The 23,068-nt window shown below is 40.2% G+C and overlaps 2 protein-coding genes across 2 annotated transcripts in view; one reads left to right on the top strand and one right to left on the bottom strand.

Annotated features, from left to right (window-relative positions):
* GPT2 (glutamic--pyruvic transaminase 2) overlaps window positions 1–14,738 on the bottom strand; it is a gene marked incomplete at its 5' end in the record, with an annotated part of 21,468 nt that extends 6,730 nt beyond the window's left edge. The window contains 8 exons of the mRNA XM_083852229.1: window positions 448–622; window positions 1,340–1,476; window positions 2,047–2,126; window positions 3,486–3,729; window positions 5,743–5,876; window positions 9,502–9,610; window positions 11,115–11,204; window positions 14,439–14,738. Of these exons, the coding sequence (XP_083708355.1) occupies window positions 448–622; window positions 1,340–1,476; window positions 2,047–2,126; window positions 3,486–3,729; window positions 5,743–5,876; window positions 9,502–9,610; window positions 11,115–11,204; window positions 14,439–14,738 (1,269 nt within the window). The remainder of the gene's footprint in view (window positions 1–447; window positions 623–1,339; window positions 1,477–2,046; window positions 2,127–3,485; window positions 3,730–5,742; window positions 5,877–9,501; window positions 9,611–11,114; window positions 11,205–14,438) is intronic.
* Window positions 12,106–23,068, top strand: LOC310905340 (uncharacterized protein; the record flags this gene model as incomplete). The annotated part of the gene is made up of 3 exons (XM_083851512.1): window positions 12,106–12,267; window positions 14,448–22,841; window positions 22,922–23,068. The coding sequence occupies 2 exons, from the start codon at window positions 12,106–12,108 to the stop codon at window positions 15,693–15,695; spliced, it is 1,410 nt and encodes a 469-aa protein (XP_083707638.1). The 3' UTR covers window positions 15,696–22,841; window positions 22,922–23,068.

Raw genomic sequence — 23,068 nt, 5'->3', positions numbered from 1 at the left:
TGTATGTATACTTTAACACAGAATGCCATATAGTTCAGTGTATAGAGGTATTGGATACGTAAGAACAAGGCTGAATTTATAACTCTGTTTGAACTTACATTCCTCTTTAGATTTTAGTGAAAGCAAATATATATATGTATTTTTTTTTTGTTATGCTAAACGCAGAAGAAAAGTTGAACTTAGCAGCAGGAGAGGTGATTTGATAATGCCTTCTTAGCTTTTCTTTAGCTCATAAGCAAAGGAACCATAAAAGGAATTAAAAAATATTTTTTTAAGGTAGATATATTCAGTTAATATAAAAACAAACAACAGCAACAAAAAAAAAAACCACACCTGCATAGTTCTGTAAACTAAAGAAAAAAGTCTGGTCTCTATGCATATTTTGAGTTCATGGTACTCAGGATAGGTTTAGGAAATGTACAAAAGAAAAAGCATGTTATCACTGACCTTTATGAACTGTGAATACGATTCTTCTCCAGGTATTGGAGGATTTACTACAATATCCATTGCTGCTTGTCCTGAGACTGGAGAACAAATGCGAACAGAAAGCAGCTTAACAAGCTGTCCTTTCATTTCTGGGTGCAAGTTAATGACCTCCATATAACCTCCTCTGTAGCCACATCTATGGAGTGAACAGAAAAGATCAGTTGGCCCCAAGTGTATAAATAGTGGAAAAGTGATGAAAATAATTGCAAAAGTGGAAAGACAATTAAGATCTTGCAATATGTAACATACAGGTGTTGAAACAGCTGCTATAGTGATCATTTTAAGATGGAACTAAATACCATGCCATTAAGCTCTAGTATCCCATACAGGGAAAATAGCGTACATGTGGCTTCCGTGTTGGACAAGTTAGCTATTAACATGGACTGTTTTCTCTTCAGAACAAGCACATATGGCCGTCACAGAATGCATTTAATCAGGACGTTCTTTTTATTCCATCTCTTCCTCTCCAAAACAACCAAACCCAAACAATTGTAATATTATATGTCCTAGTGATTCTTAAGCTGTTCCGCTGGGTTTTGGAGAGCCTCTTTTCCTTTATCACAGGTCTGGTTTAGGACTGTAGGATTTCAGCTTTGTGGAACTGAGGCATTCAGTGTCTGAAATAAATACACTCGTAATGTTGTACTATTCAGTACATTGAAAACCACAGGGCTAATTCATCACTCTGCTTAAATGTTTGTTTTCTTTTTCTTAACATTTTTTTAATTAAAATCAATAGAAGACACTGGATTACCTTCAGGTCACTAATACAAAATGGCTGTCCAATCAGATTAACGGGGAAGATGAAAAATTAAATTAAAAAATTAAAATTAAAAAATGAAAACAGACTTACTCGCCCATGTATCCCTTAGATGTAGAGTGAAAAGAGGCCAGCTCAACATTGTTATAGTACTCAGGTCCCATCTCGTACAGAATCTTTTTGAAGGAATGAAACTGGCATCCTTCAGAGTACACATTGTCCTGGTAAACCTGAACAGTCAGAAGACATTAATGTACTCTGTTCCTCCAGCTAAGGATAAAAGACGGCCTTTTAGAGAGCCAGATCTGAACTGAAGAAACAGTTGTAACACTTGAAACTTAAGCCTTTAGAGGACACAAGGTTCTTTGTTAAGTAATAGTTACTGTAATGATATGTTTTATCTCATATAGCCATACTTAATAGCTTAGCCTTTGGAAAAACAGTGAACTTCTTTATATAATTTATCCTTTACTTGTACATTTAAATCGATTTTCCTTCTGTTGCTTTCATTTTAAGTGCTCTGAATATCACACAGGTTTTTAGGTCAGTCCCGGCAAAGGCTCTTCCTTGTGTTTCCTGCTTGTGTCCCCTACGCGTTCTCTCTAGTTCAAATCCAGATCAAGCCACCTCTCATTAACCCTCCAATAAATAATCTTGCATGTTTGTCCATGTCTTTATATGATAACAGAGAATCTGTTCTTTGTACTCAAAATGCACCACTACCACATATGGAACAACAAAGTTACATTTTTTATGCTTACTCATAGCTCTGCTTTTGAGGGAACAGAATACACCCTTACCTCATCAGCCAGAAGAAAAAGTTTCTCTTCCCAAGCAAAGTGTATCACATCTTCAATGCACTTTCTGTTTTGCACCTGTCCTATAGTTTGATTTTTAAAGCAAGAAAAATAAAGTTAGTGGAGCATTCCGACAAATCTTTTAGTCCAGACCTAGTTAGACAACTACCTTTTCAATAAGATACCCCTCTGTCTCAGAAAAGGGCTGATGAATTTTAGAATACAATTCACTAAGTCTGAAATCAAGGAACATTTTTGGAGGTGTTATGGTTCAAGGCAACTTAGTTCATCCCAAACAAAGGAAGCATGAGCATCAGTAACTTACTAAGAGTAGTCTGTGTATAAGTGATCATTTGAAATCCTCACATGTGTAATGATTAAACAGGTTATTTCACAATGCAGTTTAAGCACAAGTTTGACAGATAATTGCAGGGAGTTGAATTATTGTGTTCCTGTTTGTGAGCCAAGCCACAGTAATTGACACTGTGCCTTCCTGACTCAAGTAAGATGTATTGACTCAAGCCAACTTTCTGCAAAAGTGCAATGAGCTATGAATATATACACATAGATTTTTACTGCAGTTCACCTGACAAGCAGCAGGAAGACCACTTACGGCTGTTTACACTCATTTAATTTTGTTACCTTCTGTCCCCAAGCCACTAACAGTAATGCAAAATAATGTTAATAAATACTATGTTGGTGTGTATAATGATAACTGACAATTGACTTGTCCTGGTAGTCTCAAATAGGTTGAAGCAAATGGATCTTATTTGAAAGTTTGATTTCTTTTAGCTTGGTGAAGGAGTCCTGGTCCTTCTGTATTTGTCACACTGTTTAAGGTTCCACTTGATCCCATGGGAGCCTTAGGATTTCTGCAGGAATATTGTTTAGGTAGGAATCTTCCCACTGGCTGTGGAAGACAAAGCATTGCCTTGCAGAGTCCAGCTCATGCAAGAATAGCTGCAATTCCACAGCTCAAACGAATCTGGAACAGTGCGAGCTAGTTTCTCACTAAGCAACCTCAACTATGCAAAGAAAGAGATCTTTCCAAGAGAGGCAGTGCTTCCACTGAGTTCAGAGTCATCTGCAGTCATTGCCTTACAGGCATCTTAGAGACGAGATCCTTGATACAGACCAAAAGTGACTGAAAGTCATTTCACAAGACTGTAGAAGTTAAATGGAAGCAATGACTTCAGATGTGATGCAGTGAAGTGAACCTGCTCCCTTCTCTCTCTCCAAGTTGCTGGAGTTCCATGATACTGAAAAGAAGTTTCTGAAAGTATGCTGTAACATCCTACATAAAGTACTGATCTCTAGAACTCAGCTTTAAATATTTGGTATGTATTTTGGATTTGCCTGCAATGTCAAATGAATGAAAGAGAAAAAAAAATGTATTAGAGAAACATCAATACAAACATCAATACAACAAAACCACTACAGACCTGTGGGATTTCCTGGGTTGATGATGCAGAGGACTTTTGGATGGCAATATGCCTTAGCTTCATTCAAGGAGCGGCGAAGTTCATTCACATCTAGAGACCAGCAATTTTCTTCATCCAAATAGTAGTTCACCTGGATGGCACCTAGTTCGGATATGGCTGCTGAATATAAGGGATATTGTGGTATAGGGATCATCACTCCTGTTCGGGATTTTCCACCTCCTGAGACCAGGATCTTTAAAATAGTCTGGGGAAAAAGTAGAAATTAAAAAAAGAAAAAAAATGTCAGAAGTCAGAATTAATAGTATACTCTAGAATATGTTGACCTTTCTTCTTAAAAGAATCTAGATTTAAGATAGATTTCTTAAAGTCAACAGTCATTTTCTTACATCAAAGAGTATTTATTTTTTTCAAGTTAAGTTACTGACTGGGTAAGGATGGTCTAACTGAGCTTCAGAGAATTCCTCTGCATGTCACAGCTTCTAAAGATGATGTCTGATCAACTTAAAAGTCTAGAAAAAAAATTCTGAGCACAAGGCTGAAGGGAAAGTTGGAAAAAGGAATATCAAGATCATGAGTACATTTTTTTTTTTTTTTACTGTGCCCAATTACAGTTATAAGCAAAGAAGCCTCAGCTAGTTGTTGCTCATTGCCTTCCACTCGTATTGTCCCAGTGAATACAAGAGGCCAAGAAATAAAACCAGAAATTAGCACTGGGGCACATGGAGGTTCTCCTTTGTAATGGAGAGACCTGTTTCAGATTAGGAGCAATAGTGGCCAGGTGGCACCAAAGCTAGAGACTGGCATTATGCTTTCACGTTCAAGAAATACAAGACAGCAAAAGGCTGCATATCTTAGGATGGAAATCTTATGCATTATATGTAATTTGTGCCCAGAAAACACAGGCAGAAATGTAATGCTTGTGCTAAGATAAGTCCAGAGGATTTACCTGTTCCCAACAGCTGTGTGTCTGTGTAGGCTTTTTATGTGTGAATTAGATAAAAAAGTACATTTGGTGTGGGCAGGGGAAAGATTTCTTGCCTTTAGAATCCATGGAGAACTGAAGTACAGGTACAATCAGAGCAGGCATCCTTACCAACATGTAATTATAGTGTAAAAACAGAAATAGCTCTTCAGATGTAACAGCAGTACCCTTTAAGTTTCCCAAAGTTCTGGAACAAAATCTGCCTTTCTGCGCCTCTCATCACGTACTCAATCAGTTGCTAAGCTAATGATTTATAATCAACATCATTTTGTACCCACCACTAGTTTAAAAATACTAAGCATCCAACAAGTGTAATCAGGACTAAATGCAAAATTTAAAATAAAGTCTTTAATGCTCTGTGTCCCCCAGGTTATGGAACAATAGTTGTTCTATCCTTGGAAGTTCCAAATAATGAGACTCTTTGTACTGCTGACATTTTACCAATGGCAGAATCACATAAGCACGGTACAGATTTGATGTGCTATGCTGCCATTCCTGAGAAGCTGCCAGTATAACACTTGGCATCGGAAACTCTGGAAAGCCAGTTCTCTAAAGTCATGTGGAGAGCTGTTTATGTCCAAACGTTGCCATTCTGAACTCTGCCACTAGATGTCATTTAAAAACAACAGCAAACTTTAACAAACAAGTCTGCCTTAAAAAATAAAAATGAAAATAAATAAGGCAAAGAATTATTGGTTGATGTAATATCAGCAAATGTGCCTGTGTAAAGTAAAAATCTAACAGAGACAGTTATTCCTCTCTTAACTGATTATCATCTTTGAACCTTGGTTGAAGCCAAAACCTAAAGTTTCTCCCAAATAAGATAGCTATTGAAATGGATCTTTGAGATTTTCACTGGCATTAATCTGCACTAGCAGAGAGTTTATTAGGAAGAAGAGTTCCCAAGACTTCTCACCTCTTTGCCATGGATTGATATCTTCAGTGCTTAATACATTTTAACTACGGAGGACATCATTCAGTCTTAGTGGTCTGTCTCCTATATCTATATTGTAGTATGTATGTAGTCGACACTGCCTATACAAAAGGTACTGGTCAATATATATTGAGAGACTTCATGGGCCTGTTTCTTAGCTGGCACCTTAAATCCTCACAATTGGGTGTATTTGTTATTAATTCAGTGTGACTTCTGTATCTATTAGATCAAACTCACAGGAGTTTGTGAGACCAGGTGTTCAACAGAGATGTGTATTTCTGAAGGTAACTAATGACTTACAATTTATATCAGGAAGAGACAGGTTTAATTTTAACACTTACAGCAATGCCATCACTTGCCCCCGTGGTAAGATATATGTTATCTGGATCTGCAGGAACTCCTCCATCTCTTCTTTCAATATATGAAGCAACATCTTCACGGATGCAATTTATACCTTGACTGGCACTGTAAGCTCCTGTGAAAAAGAGAATGAGATGAGAGTTGAGTACAGTGAACGTTGGATTTGCTGTTCACTAGAAAAACTCCTGAGCTGGTGGTGTATGAAGTTTTTAAATATGAGGGCTTTGGATCCCCGGGATTTTTTTGTTTTCCAAAGAGCGTGAAAGGGAGTTGGATTGTTGATAGAGCAAAAGCATTCATTTGGGATGAGACAAATACAATAAGTATCACTAACATACAAAAATAATAAACTGGATTGATAAAAAGTAGGCTTTAAAGGCTACTTTGCAAACTGGGTCAGCAATCCCATTTTTACTTTCTCCCAGTTGCTTTCATTATGCTGAAAGTCATTTCAGGTCAGTCACAATTATTTAAGTAATGGGAACAAGGCACAGAGGTGGCATGTGCAATAAGAGAGAAAATAACTTTTTAAAAATTCATGACAAAAATAAGATTTTTATTTGCAATGTGAAAAGAACATGAAACCATTTCTTCCCACGGTCTGAAAAGCAAAAAAAATCCTGAACTGCTTCCCTCTCCCTCCACAGCATCTCCCTCAACCATTTTGCAGTTACCTGTAGCAGAAACATCTAGCATCACACCAGTACACAAGGCTTGTGAAGTTTACACAGCACAACTAATAATCTTAAATAAAGTAAGATTTTAGATGCTGTGTGCATCATTGCTGAGCATGTGCAACGAGTAAACAGTAAAAATAAGCCTAAGCGAGGAATGGATTCAAGCTATGAAGCCTAAGACTGATGGATGGTGAAGTGACAAGTGTACATTTAGTTTAGAACACTGTCATGAAGCTGCAGAGTCTTCTCTGCCTTTTGGGTGGAGTGGAATAATTGTGCCTGACTTAACTCTCATCGCTCAGTTATATCCTAGAAGTCAGCCTAATAATACTTCTGTAGCAGCGTAATTTACAAAGACAAAGAACCTTTGCAAGTACTGTGCAACTGTATGGCACCAAGTGGCTATTCAGGGCACAAAGTTCCCTGATGTCCTAAAAATTGACTTTCACACAACAATAATCTATACTGGGTTTGTATGAGGATCTTCTACCACAGCAAGGAAGCCCCTGTTAAAGTGGGGAACAAAGCTAAGCTATCATTCCGTTTTGTGCTCCTTTGAAGGCTGAGTCTCAGTGGGAATATACAGAAGACCTGAATTCAATTTTCAGGCCTACACTTAATTGTACTCAGTTGATAACTTTGACTAGAACCCATTAGTTTGCACTGTGGCATGCAGATAAATTAAAAACAAACAAACAAACAATTGAAACCAGTCAAAAAAAAAAAAAGTCAAAAGAATCCCAGAGTATTTGAACACAATAGAAGCTGAGGACATGTCTGAGCCATCACATGTGGTCTGGGAGTAACAAGACTCAATACTACAAGTAGGGTTTTGCCAAATGAATGTTCATTAGAAGTGAGGTTATTTTAGTTCATACCCAGAAGTCAAGTAATTCATATTAATTTTGCAATTAATAGACTTAGGTAGGCCAATATAGATGCAAATACACCACTTCAAATAGCTTAAACATATATAGATAGCAAAGTCACTTCTGTGTTGAACTGAAAAATGTTTTAGAAGTAAATTTATTTAGAACACAGCACTTAAGGCAACATGGAAGAATCAGTTTTTGACTTCTGATTTTTCCCAAGAAAGCGAATTCATCTATCTCGGCCCCAGAGACCAGCAACAGGTTTTCAGACTGTCAGTGAAGTGCTCGGAGCCAGTGCCACGCAGCTGCACATTCTCTCACCTCAGGCTGTGTATTTACGGAGCGTTGTACAGAGGCTGATGGGCAACTGAGGCCAAGAGCTGGGGCTGATATATGGTACTGAAGACGGGTGGAGAGGAAGTAAATCAGCAGAGCAGATCGATAACGTCTACAGTGTTCTTGGTTTTAGGGAATTCAGAGGGACAGATGTTCTTGGTACATACCATAGCAAGGAAAAAAAAAATCATCCAAGACTGCAGTTTCTGACTTACAGAACTTACATTTATCCACTGAAATTAAAAGGGTGTATTCAGAATGTTGTGAATGTTTCAGGCCTACTTCTGTGCTTACTAAGCTAATGCAAATTACTTGGAATACGTGATGATCTGCTGAAAGAGAGATTTTGTACAGAATCACATATTTCTGAAATATCATACAAGGCTGAATTCCATTCTGCTTACTCCAGAAGTGTGGGACCGAGACTCAGCATTCTGAGAGCTCTTATTATACCCCTGAACTTTAAAATCACCACCAAAAATGATTGATGAAAAATTCAGTTATATCCCCAGTAACTTTCACATGGCAATTAGTATTGTGTTGATGAGTTGTTCCTGAGTAAGCTAGGAAAGGATTTCATAGAGTCAGAGTAATTTCTTCGTTTTGGTAACTGTATTTTTTATGTTCTCTGTATAGAAACAAAACCAATGCAAAAAAGGTAAGGATAGAATACATTCTGTATTAGGCTGTGTTGTTAGGAATAGTCTAAGGCTGAAATACTGCTAATATAACCCCTAATTAGATTTTGTTTATTTTATTAAGTTTCACATTACCTACTCAAAAAGTATGCCAAAGCAAATAGCCACTGCAATCACAAAGATTAGGAAATATGCCAGTTAATCTCAGATGTACTCTGAAATGTCACTGTTCACTGGTTTTTGTACCTGAAAGAAGGTAGTTTAGTGTGCCAGACTCTTTTCCCTACCCTGTAGCTGTAAAACAGTCTTCACGGTAGAATTTCTAGTGACATTTCCCAGATACAAGTAGACATCACAGCTGATAGAAGAGAAGCAATTTGTCCCTTCCATTTTCTCTCTGCTGAATTTGCAATGTTTGTACTTATTTGTGTGTAGATTATATTTATACTCTTGTGGGAACACTGGTTGAAGAACAGAGTTCTTTAGTTCTTTTCCGGGTTATTTTGCCTTGGAGAAATGGGGCTCTGATATCTTCAGTTGGAACTATCTGGGCTAAATAAAAAGCTACCATGTTCCGAGTATGCACTTCTCTCTTCACAGAGCGTTATCACCTTGGTATGTGTGTTTCAGATACCCCAGCTCATATCCTGGCAAACATATTTGTGCAGTTGGTTCAAAATGAAGGTACAGAACTGTGAACTGGATCAGCTGAGATGACAAAGTTTGTTGATCCCATCACTACAGTGACTGTATACTTCATGGCAGGGAGAGGAAACGTCTAGAGTTGATAAAATTGTAAACAGCCCCTCCTAGGATCGAGCAGGAGACATAGCTCTCAGTCCAGGACTAACAGATGTCAGAAGAACAATAACAATGCCTAACAGACATTTTTATAGAAATAGCACTCTGCGACACTTTTCTGATACAAAAAAGCTCAGCATTATATTTATGGTTATGCCTAGAAAGTGTTGTGGTGAGAACCCTGTGACTGCATAATCTTCATCTTGCCCTCTTCTGTGAGAAGTCTTGTAAAAAATTGCACCATTACTGCTTATCAGTGGGCCACACTGAATTCTCCTCCTACCATTTTGCCCTAGGCCATCTCCCATTTGACTTGTAATCATATAGACTAAGATTAGGAAATTTCAGTACTGCACATATCGAAACTACCTTAGTTGATTCTATTACACATAAGAGCAACTGAAACAGATGCTTACCTAAGCTGTTACCTCCACAACCCTGCAAGATCCGTCTGGCTCGCTTTTTTGCATCTTCTGGAAAACTTGGGCTGTCCAGCAGGTTTGGGTATGTGCACAGTGCCACCACCTAGAGTGCCAAGAAAGCTGTAAATTTGCCACTGCTCAATGGTTATTTCAAGTTGGTAACATTACTGTTAACTTTCCTTGGACATGAAGATCACAACTTAAATTTTTAAAGCTAATTTAAAACAAAGGTTGTTGATGAAGGGTTTGCAGTTGTTTCTTTAAGGGTAGTGCTTATAGAAGTGAAGAATCTTATCAGGCTCCAACTTCTGTTACTAAAAACCATTATAGAAGTATTACCTATTTGAATTACAGATGGTAAAGATTGGAGTCAAAGTGAGCTATGCATGGTGCAAACACAGCAAAACAGTTAATTATTCAGAAGAGGAAATCTCTAAATAGCTCTGTCCTCCACTCTTTGTGTATTACTAGCCCACTTTATTGACAAGAAATAAAGAGTTTAAATATGGAGCAGAACTGAAAAATGTGATCAGAGTTTTGAGTCCCAATTTCATGTTCTATAATCCTTCCCGCAAATAACTTACAGTTATTACTAATATGAAGTTGTGAGAAATAATTAAAAAAGAAATGGTGGTGTAGAACATAGTAAAAGTAGAAACAGGACCTAGCAGAATTAAATTTTTGAAGAAATGTAAGACAAAGAACCTAAAGGCCTTGCTTGAGATCAGCTTTGATTTGCTCCAGTCTCTCTCATTTTTACATTCACATGGTGTAATATGGATTGGCTGTTGTCGTCTCGTGGGCAGGTGACTGAAGAATTAAACTGTGTGCACATACAGTCAGGGGGAAAAAGGATTTCCCATTCACCCAGTATTTTCTTTAATAATATTGGATCTGAATTAATTTGAAAGAAGCTCTGTTTTTTCTAGCTTGTGGATGGAGTTTTTTGTATAGCTCAGTTTTATAATCTTGGCACGTGGACCCCCAGATTGATACGGCTTCAGTTTGGCCTCTGAAATTCTCTGAATTTGTAGTATTATAGGCTCATGATTTTACGCGTGTGTGTAAGGGATGTTCAGAAACTATTTTTACTTGTAAGCTTTTTATTTAAAGAGCATAAAAATACTTTTATTAAATAGCATAGTAATATAAAATTTGAGTAGTATAAAAATAGTATTTATCGAAATAGCATAGTAGGTGTTTTTTTTTTTCCCAGCATACTACTGCAAAATCAGGAGCAGTACAACTAGTTGCACCCAACTGCAAGCAGATCTTTAAGTATACTGTCAGATGAAGAAAGGCATTTGTTTTTTTTTCTTAAGAACAACCACTCACTTTTCTGAAGTGCATTACTGATAACAAATGTGCTGATAATATAGAAGTGTCAGGAGAAAGGATAGATGGGCAATGATCTCAAAAGTAAGGAAAGCTACTGTGTTAGTTATAGGACTTCTAGCAGAAATCCAAACTTGTAATTCTTTATCAAAGGCTTTCAAGTATAAATGCATGTAAGGAATCATTAATATTAATAAAAAAGTCAAACATGTTAAGGTATTCTTCATAATATAATCAAAAAAAGCAACAATAATATTTTATTATATTCTTACCTGACGAAGGAAGGTGATTGGCCTCTGTCCCATTGCATGTGCATCTCCAATGTTGGCTTTAATTACTTCAGTAAAAGGTTTTTTGATTCCCTAGAAGGAGATAATTCACAATGGGCTGTTAGGGCTGAAACAGATGATAAAGAATTCCTTTTTGTCATATGGCTGTAAGTAAACAGTGCATAATCTCAGAAAAGACAGAAGTTTAAAGCTTAATGCATTTGTTTACAATAGTAGATCATAAATGCTTTATAGAAATGATGCTGTGACACAGTTTTAAATGACTGATAGTCTGTTTTTTTTGTTTGTTTGTTTGTTTTTCTTTTTGTTAAAGTGTTTGTCCATTTTTCTGCTAGCTGCAAGTACGAGATTGACTTGCCTGGCAACTGCAGTGTGAGGTAGAAAAGCTGAAAGAAAGGCTTTCTGAATTGCCAGCATTAGAACAACTTTTTTGATACACCTGAGGGCAGGAGGGATCAGTCAAGAAGCTAAAAAGATTTGAGAATATTTGAAAAATCCACCACCAACAGAAACTTTGAAACCTTTAGTTCGTATTAGAATTTGCTTATACACTGCTTGCTTGTTTATTTTCTCACTATTTACATTAAATATGCATTATGTTATGTCCCCTACTTTACCATATACAGATGTTTCATCATAAGGCACTATATGATAAACAGCAAAAGTGCTAAACAATCACCGTGAATACTTAAATGCTTCTTAATTTCTGAAATCTGACCAGGCAGCTGTTTTACCAGCGAGGAATTGAATAGATCAAGAGAGTAGAGGGAAAACAGTTGCAGGATGTTGGTTAGCCATCAGCTCTTTAAAATGACAATAAAAAAAGGGGAAAATGGTCAGCAACTGCCTGGTAGAAAAAATACCATTGATTTAAATAAGAAAGATTAACTGATGGTAAAGGCCAACATAAAGACTAAATGAGCAAGGCAAGAGCAATTTTATAGCTTTTCTAGTGTATATTTGGGTATGAGAAATGGTAGGGAAGCCTTCAAACCATGACAGGATTTTCATGCAGACTAATGAGCTGCAAATTTATGCTGGCTATGTGTTGGACTTCAGTGACAGATCAGAACCCAGATACGCAAAGATAACAATGACCAAAATATTAGAATTCACGAGGGTTACAAATTCCAAGGTATGCCAAAATTTGGAGGCTTACAGCTGAATAGCGTGGCTAACAGCTTATTCTAGATAATGTGGTTCAAATTCTCTCTGCAGATCCAGTTCAAGGCATATATAACTGAGAGCGTTTAGTTTTTTTGTTTTGTTTTGTTTTCATTTGCAATTAAATAGGTGGTTGGAAATGGCATTAAGACAAGACAATTGAACTTGTATGATCCTGACTTAGCAGGGTCAAAGCATTTTACATGGCCTTAAATTTGGCAGGAATTGAAAAGTGGTTCACTTAAAATAATTGAAAGTGACATCAAGTCATTTGCTTTTTTGTTTGCTGATATAAACGAGTGCCTAAATAAGAGCTGCATTTCAATCTTAAATTACAAACTAGGAACAGAGTTTCCAGATAAAGATTACAGATATCTGAGGCTGAAGTTCAGCGTTTTCTGAGTAATGCAAATGGTTAGAAATAGGTTTTCTTCAAACTATCAGGGTCACTGATAGCACAACATTGTTTCACTCTCATTTACAAATAAGAAGGTAAAGAAGAATAAGAAACACGTAGAAGGAGAATGAATTCAGTCTGAATGAAATTAAGAAAGATTCCTGCACATCTTTGTTCTGTTTAGTTCGTATTATGGTAGACAGAATCTGGCTCACTAGAGTTGCACACTAATACAAATGTGTTAAAGAATAAGGGATGATACTTTCTTTGCCCTGAGTTAGGGTATTGTCTAAAAAACCATAGCAGTTCTCAGCAATAAGCAGAAAGAGATTTTTTTTTCCACCAGATTAAAAACAGAACAAGCAAAAACCCTAACACATAAATTTAGTACATTAGCCAAACCAGATGGTTTTTGCACACAAATACTATTGTGGTCTTTCACAGTAACACTCTCCTCCTTCCCTGCCAACAGGTACTTGTTTTTGTTTGCTTTAGTCATCTTAGAACATAGTCATCTGTCTACGAACACTGTGTGCCATTGAAAATATTCCGTGGGACTGGTTCAAGAAGGCTTTTAAATGGAAAATGCCACGTAAGCAGACACAAAGCTGGCGTAACAATCTTTTAATAAAGCAATTGGCAATTACTTGCCCTTGTATCTTTTATAAAGTGCCCAGAAGATTTTTCTCTCTGCCAATGACTCAGCTTGTAGTTGAAGAAAGCAGGGGAGCTGGGAGGAGTTAGTGAGGATCACTGTATCTGTTTTGTCAAGTAATATCTCCTGCTTTGCGATGGTAACTTGAAAACAAACATGCCCAGTGAGAACACTAGAAGGTTTTGTTCTCTGTTCCTGGCAAACGCACCTCTTTGAGAATCTGGTTGCATGAAGCGGCAATGACACCTTTATAAACAGGTCCTTGGACAAAAATCAAAGCACGTGTTTCGAAACAGAACCTTTATCGCCACTCTGAAAGTTTGGGGTAGAATTCTAAAAAGGAAGCTATTTTGAACAGCTCTAATTGAAATGATTGGGTTAGATATACACAAGTAATTGATGAACATAATACGCAGTGAGCTGAAAGCGTACATGGCCTTCTAAGATGAGGGTAGTCAAGTAACACAAAGAGCAAAGCCTTAAAATAATCTCTCTAGCATTCCTGCGGCACTGTTTTTGTACAAAACGTGTACTAGTCAAATTCTTCGGGATAACAACATCAGCAAGGCTTGCTAAAGCGGTGAAGGTAGGGAGCAATATCTGAAATCCTAGAAGTAACCGTGCCAGATGCTTTATTCACAACAGAAATCAGTCCTCACGGTGACAAGGGAAGCTGTGAACAGCAAAAAGCCTCACTTGAATTGCTAAGCTGTTCCACCCCCCCCCGATATTAAGTCGTAAGTTAAGAAGAGAAAAACACGCAGAACGCGCTGGAAGCATTGCCACATTTGGATGCTCCAGCAGCACCCAGCAGCTTCATCAGCATCCGGGCGGGGTGCGGGGGTCGGGCAGGGGCAGGGGCAGGGGCAGGGGCGGGCGGAAAAGCTCCCAGCGGCTCCCAGCGGCTCGCCGCCGGCCGGCGCGCTGCTCGGCCCCGGGGCTCGCTGCGGGGAGGGCGGCCCCGGCCCCGGCGAGCCCCCCGGCGCCCCAATCAGCGGCGGCGGCGGCGGAGGAGTGCCCCGGGGGCCGGGCAGGGCCGGGCCGGCGGCGGGGCCACCGGGGAGACCGCGCATCGCTGCCCCCGCCTCACCTTGCGCAGCTCCTTCTCGATCTCGCCGGCTTTGAGGACGATGGGGCCCCGCACCGCGTACTCCACCGCCTTCACGTAGGGGTTCATGGACTCCAGCGTCAGGATCTTCTCCCTGCTCGCCTTCTCGTTGAGCTTCACGGCGGAGGCCTCGGCGGCGCTGCTCCAGCTCGCCGCGCCCCCCCGAGCCGGCTGCGGGAGCCGGGGACGCCGCTCCCCGCCGCCGCTCCCGCGGGGCCCCGGCCCCCCGCCGCCGCCGGGCCGGGCCGCGCCGCGCCGGGCAGCCGAGAGGAGCCGCAGCATCGTCCCGCCGGGCCGCTCCCGAGGCTCCCGAGCGGCGCTGGCGCCGCGGATCGCCGCGTCCCCGCGGCCCTTGTCGAGGCGAGGGATGCGGGCGCGCTCAGCCCTGCCCCGTCCCGCTCCCGAGCCTACCCGCAGGCGGTGCGAGCGGTGCTGCGGCGCGGCGCCGCCACCAGAGCAGCAACACGGCCCAGCATTGCATCAGATGCCGCCGCGGAGCCCCGGCCCCGGCAGGAGGGCCCTGCTAGGGTGCCGGGCACGGCCAGCCATCCTCCGAGCCGCCGGCAGCCCCCTGCCCGCCTTCCCCCCCGAACCCCGCGGCGAGCCGAGATGGGCAGCGGCCCGGCGAGGGAGGCGGTGCTGCCGGGCGGGCTTTGTAGTTCCTGCAGCCCCGGGCTGCGCCTGCCCACAGCATCAGGTGATGGGCAGGGAGCTGCCGCACCCACAGCGCCACCGGCCCCCAGCCCGCTGCTGCAGCCGGAGATGCGCTTTGGTGGGGGTGGCGGTGATGGTGGCGGTGGCGGTGGTAGTGACGGTGGTGGTGATGGTCGTGGTGGTGGTGGCTGCCTTTGTCCGGGGCTGGTTTTCTGCTCTCCCGCCCGCCCGTGCCCTTGGATGCGCGGCAGAGGCTCGGTGTGCGCCCTGGGGATCTCACAGCCCTTTCGCTGCCCCCTGCCCAAGCAGAACCTCTGGCCGAGGTTTCCTGCCTGCAGGCACAAGTTGGTCTCCATCACAGCATCCTCGTTGTTTCCATGTGATGGAAATGGTCCTCTCACTCGGCTTCTGTTCTGCTTCCGTAGCAAATGGCTGGAGGTCTGCCATCAAATGTGGCGGCAGCAGAATTTGGGGGATGGAGGGGCAGCTGCTCTCTCCTCGCCACCCGCGGGGAGGAGAAGGCCTGTCTCACCCAACCTTGGTGCCCTGAAGGGGCGCCTTGTTTGTGCTCAGAGAGTGGAATAAGGGATCATTCACTCAGGAATATTCCTATGACCTGATGTTACCTCCCTGAGTAAGAGCCTGGCCTGTAAATTGGGCTTCTTTCTGAATTATTTTTGTAGGACCTTTTTTTTCTCATTTTCTCTTCCTCCACTGACTTAGAGAAACCAGCTTCCTATTTTAGGTACCTAAATTAGATGGTTCAAGACTTGGGTTCTGTTCCGCGTGTTTTGCTATCTCTCCTTAGCTGATGACGGAGGGGAAGGCAAGCTGCTTTTACTGAGTTTGGTTTTATTTTGTTCCATATGATTCTGTCTTGACTCTTTTTCCTGTCTTTACTATTTCTTCTTTCTAATGAGCTTCTGCTTGCTATAGTGTTTAACTCCACAACTAATTAGTTCCAGCTCTTATTCTGTTTCAACTGCAACATTTTAACTCTTGCTCTGTGCTAATTTAAAAAACAATCACAACTCTAGAACTGCAGTCAATTCATAGTTATCAAAATAACAGAGGTGGGATTTTCTTATTGTGCTGAAGGGACCGTCCTGAGGTGGTGCAGAAAACCCATTTGTTTTACCCAGGAATTTCATTTTTTATAATTTCAGTCTTTGTACTGACTGTAATGAAAGCTTTTTGTTGTTTACTGCTCAGCTTGTGAAGGCTCTTGGGTGGAGTGCATCTGAGCCTGCATATCCTCCTTCCAAAATTCACTTCACAAAATGGCTTGATGGAGCACATATGTTAGAAATTCAAGTTCCAAGAAGGACAGCTTCAATAAGTGTTTCAGGATATTTTGGTCTGCATCTCTTTCATTTTGTTTTGTGTTGTTGTTACTTTTTTGTTTGTTTGTTTGTTTTGTTTTTCCTTCCATATTTTAAACCTTCTTTAACTTTTTAAATGTGAAGTTTTGGAGCCTGTACATAGCTTTTGCAATAAGCTTTCATTGAATAACCTGAAGCTGATTTTGCAATAAGCTTTAACCAAATAACCCAAAATGTTCAACTTCTTTTGAATTCTTATATAAATTCTCAGAAAAAAAAATTATATTTACATTCATTGGGTATAAGTGGACTTGCCAGACATCTTGATTTGACTGTTAGTGTTTCAGGGTTCATTAGCGATCAAGGTCAGAACGCTATCCACTCTATTAAAAATCTAAGTCCACTGGATTTGGAACCACTAATTTTGCTAGGGGAAGTACAAAAATTAACCTTTGTTCTTGACCACCCTGTTCCACCCCCAATCCGCCCCCCAGAAACAGCTGGCGTAGCAGAAAGCTTCCAGTCAGCATTGCCATGGTATCTCTGATTGATCCCCGAGAAAGTAAAGGTACACGCTGCTGCCTGACATCTCCGGTCCTGCCTCTAGCTGACAATCCAAACAAGGCCTTGTTTGCAAATTCTGTAATGCTGCTTGTTAGCACAGCAGCATCGAAATAACACTAACAATCTTAAAACACATGTTGCACAAGCCAAAGCATATGTTTGTAATAAAATATTTGGATGAATATAAACAGACTTGAAATTCAATAGACCGATTAATTTCCCAAGTTTAGAAATGTACAAAGTAAATGAATAGGATGAAAAAAACCTTTCTGTGTTCAACATAATATGAAATGTTTGTTTTATAGAAAAAGTATCTGTTGCTTTAATTATGATAAATGCAGTTTATTTTAATAGGAATACTTTCAGGAAAGGAAATAACATGTGATGAACTTGCAGTTTTGAGATGAAGTTGCGCCTTTGGACATGAACAACAAAACTCCAACTGACTTCAGGGTAGTCAGCATGCCACTCCAAAGTCAGCGTGACTCTATTTGTGTGTGCTGCTCTGACTTTTTGAGGCTTAGCATATCTACCCATAAAATGAGGAAAAGAAAACCTAACTTGTGAGCAAAGGTACTGTGGAATTAGTTAATGCATGTTTGCAAAAATGTTGTGCAATGACCTATTGAGGATGAAGTGGTTTTTTGAGTTTACTCATGGAAATCTTCCTTTCTCTCTCCCCTTGCCCCTGAGTTGAACGACAGATAGCATGCGTAATTGCAGGCTCACGCTATTACCCGTCAGAAAAGACTAAGGCTTTTGCAGGTTGGCCCATGGTGATCAGCTGGCATGATCACTGGGCAATTTATACATCCTATACAAATCATATGAATGCAAGTTTCAGTGACCTGACAAAGAAGGTGGCAAGCACTGCGTAGGTCTTTGATCCCCATGTTGTGTTCCACCTTTAGTCATAAAGAAAGACAGAGTTCAGCTTTCTTGCAGTCATAAGAAGCTAAAAGGAATTTCATGTTGTTGTTGAAGAGTTAGAGATACAGAACAACAGCAAATGCGTACATAGGTAGAAAGAGAGATATAGAGCTGGAGAAAAGCCTTGATAAACGGACTTAACAGCTGCTGTCACATCTTTCCATTATGACAGACAGCAGGCTGTTTGTCACGAATGGTCGTGTGGTTTAAACCACATGATTATAATAATGGCATGTGGTAACTAAGCATTCATTTTTCTTATGCTGTTTCATTTAAATAAGTGCACAGGATAGAAAACTACCTTTACAAGGACAAAGTATTGTTAACTACATTTAAAGAATTAAGTCCTACTTAAATGGAATCTGACTTTGATGAGACATTAAGTAAACCATATTACAAAACCTATTCGTTTTAGGCAAAAACAACAAACTGGTTTTGTGTTCTGAGTTGTATGGTGGATGACTGTTTCCTGTGGAATGGTAGTAATTCAGAATATAATGAACATCTTCAGAGAAATTACTGTTCTAACTGTTCTGAACATAACTCAACATAAACCTTTAAGATCTGGTCTGAAGCCCTATGTAGTCGGTGGAGAAAGTGCCAGTTCAGTGACTTCGTATCTTAGTGTTTACCAGCTGTGGTGGTTTCACCCAATGGACAGCTGAACTCCACCACAAGCACTCTTTCACTCCCTCTCCTCAAAGGAACAGGGGGAGAAAATAACATGGAAAGGGGTTCAGGGGTTGAGATAAGGACTGGGAGGTCACTCACCAGTTACCGTCCTGGGCAAAACAGATTTGGCATAGGGAGATTAATATAATTTGTTGCCTATCACTAGCAGACAGGAACAGTGAGAAACTAAAAGCAAACTAAAACCACTCCATCCACCCTCTTCCACCTCCTCCCCCTGAGTGGTGCAGGGGAACGGGGAATGGCAGCTGTGGTCAGTCCCTAACACTTCGTCTCCGTGCTCCTTCACGGTCCCTCTCTGCCCCTGCTCCACGTGGGGTCCCTCCCACAGGATGCCGTCCTTCCTGGTCCTGCGTGGGCTGCCAATAGGCAGCAGCTCTCCAAGAACTGCTCCCCTATGGGTCCGTACCATGGGGTCCATCCGTACCATGGGGTCCATCCGTCACAATCAAACTGCTCCAGCACGGGTCCCCCACTGGCTGCAGCTCTGGCTCGGGGCCTGCTCCTGCGGGGGCTCTCCGTGGGACGGGGCCTCCTCCAGGCCACATCCGCCCTTTTGGAGAAGCTGGAGCTGGCTCTGCTCTGACATGGGGCAGCTCCTGGGCTCTGCTCACAGAGCCCCCCCCCACACACACACACCCACCCTCTACCAAACCCTTACCACGTAAGTCACATACACCATCTCTCATTTCTCATGATATGCAAAAAAAAACCGAACTCCCAACCCCAAAACAAACCCGAAAGGAAACACATGATGTTGTCTATCAAATTTTCTTCAGAAGAATTAATTGAAAAGGTGTTCTGTGAAAAGAATGGGATTTTATTTTGAAAATGATATTTTATACACAAAACATTTCAAATAAAAATGCTCAGATTTTTTTATTGGTGAGAAATGATGATTTTGATGAAACCAAACTGTTCTGAACAACGTGTGGATTTTAATAGCTTTCCATGCAAAAGGCCTGATATGTGAGACAAAAAAATGTTGGAAGCCTTTTTTATGGAAAGGTAGCTGCTACTGACATTTAAATTATTAATTTGTCAATTAAAGCTTTGTTTAAAAATACCGTCTGCAGGTGGTAGGCATCTGCTTCACAAAGCAAATAAATCTCTGTTAAAAAAACACTGGTGACCTGGCCCATAGGACTTGTTTCGTAGATTATGTTCCAGCTTGATTAGGGAGGGATATTTCCGCCAAGTTTTTACTCTGAGAGGGTTTCAAAGACTCAGTGTTACAAAATATATGGACAAGGTCATATTTTATCACTTGTATTGGACATATGTGCTTTAAGAATCAAGTAAAATCAGTGGAATAGAAAAGCTGAAGGATTTTTTTTCCATTACTAATATAGAAAAATATTAAAATATTGAGAGCTAGGAACTTAAATGTTTCTTTCAAATTCTAAAAGAAGCATAGTAATGTTATGGAAAATATATGACTTCTGGATTTTGTGCTTGTAAAATTATAGTTGCACATCAAAATACTGCAGCATGCAAGAAGCCAGTGTGGTGGGCATATACATTGCATTCCAGTGAAGGAGGAGAGCATCCCAAGATCTCAGTTCATTCATATCAGCTGGACTGTATTGTGACAACTGCAAAGAAAAGCCATCAAGGGCAGGCATAGAAAAACTTCGTGTGTAGCTTTTCATAAAATACAGAAATTGAGTAACTTTATTATTTTCTCTTTTAAATTAGTGTAAAACACATTTTAAATGAGGCTCAGTCCTGCAAAGTACTACTGTTACAGACTCTCTAAGAGAGTAAGTATCGGTACCCTTAAAAAGATATTTGTTGCTTTTTCTGTGTTGCATTAACCTCTGAAATGGTACAAAAGAAGTAGTCCTGGACTTTCAGAACTCAAAAGTAATGTAATAATAAATTAGAATAACAAGAAAAACATCACAGAAGCATGAAACAGCCCACGTTGGAAGGGGCCTTGAAATATCTCTAGGCCCAACCTTTATTATATATCTGTATGGTAAATCTTAAAAATCAGTTGTCTAGCAATGAATGCTATCTTGTTTGCATTCAATAAGGAAATATTTTTATTTGTCTTTGAGTAGTTGAAAAGTGGTCACTATTTTATTTGCTCTAAAAAGAAGGCAGGATGTTGTAGTAGATCTGTGTTAGTTCTCTTGTGTATTCATTAACTCCTTTCCTAGATACTGTTACATACGCAGCAGAGCCCCCTGCTGTTAAAGACCCTCTGAAATACCTGATTAGTTTTCTATGTTTTGCTATGTCTGGACCTTCTTAGTTAAGATGAAAAAAAAAAAAAACAAAAAAAAAAAACAGAAGTAGTCTGAAGGTCCTGGTTGCATGGATTTAGTCTTCATCCAGAAATGAAATCTGCATGTCCTGCCTGTATAGAACACAGTTGTGCTTTTGGCAACAGTCACAGTTTATATAAAAAATAAACTTGTCTTGGTGTATCTCTGAAAAAAGACCTCTGCTGGCAACAGATTGCTATAGTTTGAAAGCAATACACAGAGAGAGAAGGTAAGCAAAACCCACCTTCCAAGAGAGAATTTAAATACTCAGAAGAAAAGGAAAAGGGTGGGTCGGCCAGTGCAGTCACTGTGTGCGCAGCAGAAACCACAACACACATATGGGGGAGCCCAAGATGATCACAAGTTTGGAAGAGTGTCTTCTCATGCCTGTGTGGGAGCTGGGCCTGGAGCAACCAACAGGCCTGTGGAGTTCATAGGCATGGTAAATGTCTAGGAATAAGGGAAAGGGTAGGAGAAACGGAGAGGCCACAGAGTACTTAGGTTGACTGTTGGGAATGTAAGGTTAACTGTCAAGAATGAGACTTGAGGAGGAAGGGTAGAAAAAAAATCAGTAGGCCATACTGTTATAAGAAAGGATATTGCACATAACAAAAGTGTTTGGTATCTAATTAATATATTAGTAGTAAGGGTGGAGGGGGTTGGTGTTACAAACTGGGAATCTTGAAGGAACTTTTGAGGGTATAAATGTATTTTATACCCTCATTTTATACTACCTACATTTTACCTACATTTTATACTATAAAATGTATTTTATATGTCAGGCCCTGCTGACATAGAGAGGTCTAGTACTTTTCCTGGTGTTTTGATCATGATAGTAATGTTACTGTAGCAGGACACTGCTGTCTAGGAACATTCACTGTGGTGTTCAGAGACAGGAATTTGTGTATTGAGATTGTAGCAAGGATGGTTTTGAGGCACTGGGCAGAGAATCAGGAAAAGTATGTTGAACAAAACTGCACAGTTGTATATCTTACATTTATCTATAAAAGACAGTTAATACTTATATATGCTCATTGTGACTTAAAATACTCAGGGCATGTAGAAAACCACTATATTTGTGTGGAGAGATGACAATCAGAGTTCAGACAATGATTTTCTCTACTACCAATATTTAGGATTTTAAAACACTTTCAGTTATATGTTGACCATATGTATATTGTGAATTGATTTTTTTTTGTCTACAATTCTTAGCATTCGTGCACTCCAACATTGCTTTCATTTCATAGTAGTGCGCATGAAATTAGCATTACACTTAAAGGCTACGTACTCTTTGTTCCAGTGGTGGAAATACTGGTATAATAGTTTAACAAGGTCCTTTGCTTTATGTGAGTAGTTTAAAATCAAAACATTGAAGTTATTTTATAGTCTTTACTTTTTACCCTAGCAAAAAATTTAAAGCTGTCTGGAGTTGTTACCTCTGTCAGCATTTGTTCACCCAAAGTCAAACAATCCTTTGTGCTGCAACAATGCAAAAGCTTCCACTGGAATCAGCTGTGACATGTTGGACTTCTGGTGAAAAACAGGTAGGAAAATCATTTACCAAACAGGGCCTTCTGGTGATTTGAATTTTGTAACAGCTTTATATTTAATCAATTCTTTTAAGAGGAATGCAAAACAACAAAGAAACATGACAGCTGGTCTATTACTGGAATAGATGTTTCATTCTCTGTAATTCCTTTTCATATATTGATTAGTATACAAATATAAATAAGTGAAAAAATATTAAATCAATTAATATGAAAATTATTTTGTACAAATACAGATCATAATCATCTGCATTTAGGTAGCTTCATGGAGTTTCTCTCCATTACAAGGTATGCCCCTGTCCATGAGGATGCTCTGAGATGGCTTAGCAGGATGACTGCTAAAAAAAGGGTGGGAAGATGTTCTCTTGGGCCAGGTGGGAAACGTGGAGCCTCGACAGATTAGAGGTGATTGTAACCCTTCCATTTCCTCGGTTTGTACGTGGAAAACAGCATAGTCTATAGTTGTGTTATTCTGTTTTGTCCAGGAGCTCTCTTTGGAGATCTGGCCTGACAATCACAGAGATGAGTTGTCAACAAGAGAAGATGGTAAACGACTTAGAGTGATTGTACTTGGACCCAGAACTGCAACCTCCCACTTCAGATGGTGAGAAATCTCTACTCCACAGATCATG

The sequence above is a fragment of the Anser anser genome, assembly GCF_964211835.1.
Source record: "Anser anser genome assembly, chromosome: 11".
Lineage (NCBI taxonomy): Eukaryota > Metazoa > Chordata > Aves > Anseriformes > Anatidae > Anser > Anser anser.
This window is presented reverse-complemented; position numbering and strand designations above follow the sequence as displayed.